General features: G+C 54.5%; 1 protein-coding gene across 1 annotated transcript in view; it reads left to right on the plus strand.

Annotated features, from left to right (window-relative positions):
- FRMD5 (FERM domain containing 5) overlaps positions 1 to 4003 on the plus strand; it is a gene marked incomplete at its 3' end in the record, with an annotated part of 13753 nt that overhangs the window by 2374 nt on the left and 7376 nt on the right. Inside the window, exon 3 of the mRNA XM_009869349.1 lies at positions 629 to 707. Coding sequence (XP_009867651.1) covers positions 629 to 707 — 79 coding nt within the window. The remainder of the gene's footprint in view (positions 1 to 628; positions 708 to 4003) is intronic.

Consider the following 4003-nt stretch of genomic DNA (forward strand, 5'->3'; position numbering starts at 1 on the left):
TGCCAGTACCTGCAAGGAGGTTGTGGAGAGGTTGGGGCTGGTCTCTCCTCCCGGGTAATGAGCGACAGAACCAGAGGGAACGGCTTCCAACTGCACCAGGGCAGGGTTAGACCGAGCATTAGGAAAAATCTGTTCCCAGCAAGAGCGGTCAGAGCTTGGCACAGGCTGCCCGGGGAGGTGGTTGAGTCCCCATCCATGGGAGTGTTTAAAGGTTGTTGAGATGTGGGGCTGGGGGAGATGGGTTAGGGGTGAGCTTGGCAGAGCAAGGTTAGTGCTTGGGCTCAGTGATCCCAGGGGTCGTTTCCAACCTGAATGATTCCATGATCACTGTGAGCAGATGTTCAGGACAGGCAACGTGTGCTCCTTTCACTTTAGATGTAGACCTGTTTTCCCCAGCCCTTCCCCTTTGGGGTCAATTCCCAGCGCATCTCCCAGAAAAGGGGCTGATTTGATTATCCACGGAGCTGTCTGCTCCCTCCTTACCTGGGTGTGTTTGGGGTAATGGGAAGGGGGGGACAGGTGAGACCCCAGCAATACGTGACCGACTCCTTGAGCGGGGTTATTCGGGAGGACGAAGGGGACAAGCCCTGCCCTTTGGTGACCATGGTGACCACTGTTCTTGCTGCAGCCCAGCCTCCCTTCACCATGTGCTTTCGTGTGAAGTTTTACCCCACGGACCCTGCTGCTCTGAAGGAGGAAATCACCAGGTAAGGGTGAGGCATCGGGGGTGGTGGGGCTGACAGACAAGGCTTGGCCAAGGCAGGGACCCTCCTGAGCTTCGCTTTATTGCCTCTTACAAAACCCACGTTTTCAGAGCAAAGTGCTGGGAGTGCAGCACAGCTCACCAAAACGTCTGTCGTGGCTTCAGTACCGTCCTGCCAACACAGGGTGGCCCCTGGGCTGCACCAGGCGTGTCCTCCAGCTTGCCAAAATCCCTCCTTCCAGCTGGAACCCCCCAGTCCTCCCCTGCAGCTCCCCAAAATCCCCCCTTCCACTGGAACCCCGCCATTGCCAGCCCGTGCAGGGAGGTGGATTCAAGCAGGAGCAGTGGTTTTTCCCGTGAGAGTTGGTTTTCTGCTTCTGCTAACACCACTCCTGCCACTTCTGGATCAGCTGTCAGTGCCCGAGCACATCCTTAGCTCAGGGCGTCATTTCTGGGTGCCTGCTCTGTCAGTGTCTCTGGCTCCCTTGACGTCCCCTGGAATTAGCCACGTCCCTTTTACGTAAGGGACACGAATGCTCTGGGAGAGACGGGCGATAAACTGCGATGTGGAAAGTTGACAGCGCTTCTCTCGAGTTTCTATCTTTAGGGGCTCTTGCCGCCCGAAGGAGGGACGTGAAGAGCACTCGCAGAGAAATCGCAGCAGCTTTGGAAAATGAGCCCTGACTGTGGCTCTGCTGGGCAGGACAGCCCAGGCCCCCCCTCCCGCCCGGGGGGTCAGGTCTCTGCTGAGGCAGCTGGGCAGGCACCTTTGCATTTTTCTTTTTCTTTGCATTTCGGCTTCTGCTTTTTTCCCCTGGAACTTTTTGCCATCGTTGTTGCGAGTAGTTCTGCGTTGCCTTTGGGTTTTTAAGGGGAAGGTAAAAAATAAAAATCGGTGTGGCAGGTCAGAGGGAGTGTGCTGAGGGTGCAGAGCTGTGCCGCGGTGTGGGGACTCTGCCGTCCCACAATCCAAAAGTATTTTGGGGCAAAAAGTGCCGGGTTCTGCCCCGCTGGAGCTGGACCACTGCAGCAGCAGCCAGCCAGGTCCCACAAGCTCTGGGAGGGAAAGGTTTCACTTTCCTTCTGTCTTCAGACATTTGCTTCGTGTACCTTAGCCTGAGGCAGGAGATCATCAGTCCTGGGGAAGGAAACCCCCTCCTTACCTGTAAAACACGGGCAGAAATGGCACAGGCTTCTCTCGATATCTTCAAAGCTGTGCCACACCGCGTGCGGCTGGTTGGCTGCTGCCAAGCACAGGACCCCCGAGGTCATCTTCGCCCCAAATACCCTCAAACGGGGGCAAATAGCCCCAGTTGTTTGCTCAGAGAGGGTCAGCCTCAAAACCTCGAAGCCCCAAACCCCTCTGCACATCCCGGTCCTGCTGCCGTGCCCCCACCAGCTCCGGCAGACGAGGCTCTGGCTGCCCTTACACATCCCCGATGCGTAGCTGGGGTCCTTGCTAAGCACAGCCAGTATTAAGCAGGCTTACAGAGAGAGCTAAATATATCCAGGATTTAATTCCTGGGATTTGGGGTCTATTTCTGCAGGCAGCAAATGAGAGGCTTTTGCAGCCTGTTGTGCGGCGTGTTTGGAATATACTTGGGCTCAGCTTTTTACTTCAGCTTTGCGTTAACAAACTTTATCTTTTTGCTGGGCGGATCAGTTAAAAGTAGAGGATGGTGAGGTGTTTCATAAACTCTTCGAGAGCTGGGTTTCCCCACGGCAATGTACAAAACTAATGAATGCTTTGCTTCTGTTTCACAGAAAGACACGAGAAACAGAACTAAAAAAAGCCCTTAAGGTGTTGTCTGGAAGCCTGAAAAAATTTTCGTTCTTGGGGTCTGACTGCAGAGGGGAGGTGCCGATGAGGAGGAGGGTGTCTGTGCAGAGCCCTGTGCTCTTTTGGGTCCCATTTATCAGTGTTTTCATGTCCCGAACAGCAGATCTGTGTGCAGCAGCCAGGACCTGCACTGGAATCTGCTTTCCTGGAGGGGGCTGAGCTGGTTTTTGATACAGGTGCATTTGAAAGGACCCACAGAAGTGCCTGGGACTAGTTTCACAGGATGCGTCTCCTTGTTATGCTGAAGAGGCATTTATTTCCTTTGCGGGTTTAGCATTCCCTCCGGCTGGAATTTAAATGCGAAACCACCCCAGGCCTGGGAGTAACGACGACTATTCTGTGGCCATTGAGCTGCCGGTGCAGGATGTTAATTGTGGTTCTTTCTGCTAATCAGAGCTTAGCAAACCTCTGCAGCTCGTAAGGAGGATGGCGATGCAGGGCAGGGCTTCACCCGGACCCAAGGACCGTCAGGACGGAGCCAGCCCGAGGGCTCCCTGGTTCCAGGAGTATTTCCCAGCTCCTGTGTCCTTTTCCAAGGCAGCCGCATCCCGGAGCCCCTCCCAGGAGATATTTCCAAGGCGTAGGCAAAGCTTTGGAGAACCTTTGGCTGAATCTTGGCGGGATTTTTGTGTTTTTCTTTTTTCTGTAAAACCAGCTCGGGTCTACTCGTCCTCCCTAAAGGAGCAGGGGGGTGCCGGGGTGGGGTTCGGAGACGTGAGCAGGGCTGGGAGCTTGGCAGGGTTGAACAACTTAATGATGTGATTTTGGTGAGGTCTGAGGGGGGCAGATGGGCTGCCCCTGCGCCCCGTGTGCCTGGAGCCGAGGCTTCAAAACCTCTTTCCCCTGGAACCGAGTGCGCTGTCGTATCTTCTCTGTAATACGTGTTATCTGTGAAAATTAGTGGTTTATCTCATCATAAAGACGCATTTGAGAAATGAAGCGTGACTGAGATACTGCAGAGTGCAAGTCGGGTTATTTAAACGCGTTTCTGAGCGTTCCAGTTTCCACTTCGCTCCTTCGCTCTGTGACTTAATGTCTTGCCATCCAAAGATTTTTCCCAAACGCACGACTCGGCCCAAACCGTTACTTAGGTTTAAATTTATTCCAATATGTAATTTCCCAACACATTTTATCTTTTTGCTGGGCTTTGGTGCATGGCAACAGAGAGGAAGCTCGCTCGGGGCGATGCGGATCATCGCTGGCCAGCGAGGGGGAGGGAAGCGGGGTACGCAGAGACCTGGAGGGAGACAGAAAACTGGGGAAGGAGAAAACCAGAAAACTGGGGGAGGAGAAAACCACACGATGGGGAAGGCAGCTGAGCAAGGATACGCAGGACTGGGAAGTGCAGCGGTCACTGGTGGGCTGAGAAGCATGAGACCCCTTTCAGAGCATCATCCCCGGGCACCTCAACCCTGGCTGGGACCACAATCGCCATCGGCTGCCGGAACCCCCCCCCGCAC

This window comes from Apaloderma vittatum, unplaced genomic scaffold (assembly GCF_000703405.1).
Source record: "Apaloderma vittatum isolate BGI_N311 unplaced genomic scaffold, ASM70340v1 scaffold32645, whole genome shotgun sequence".
Taxonomy (NCBI): domain Eukaryota; kingdom Metazoa; phylum Chordata; class Aves; order Trogoniformes; family Trogonidae; genus Apaloderma; species Apaloderma vittatum.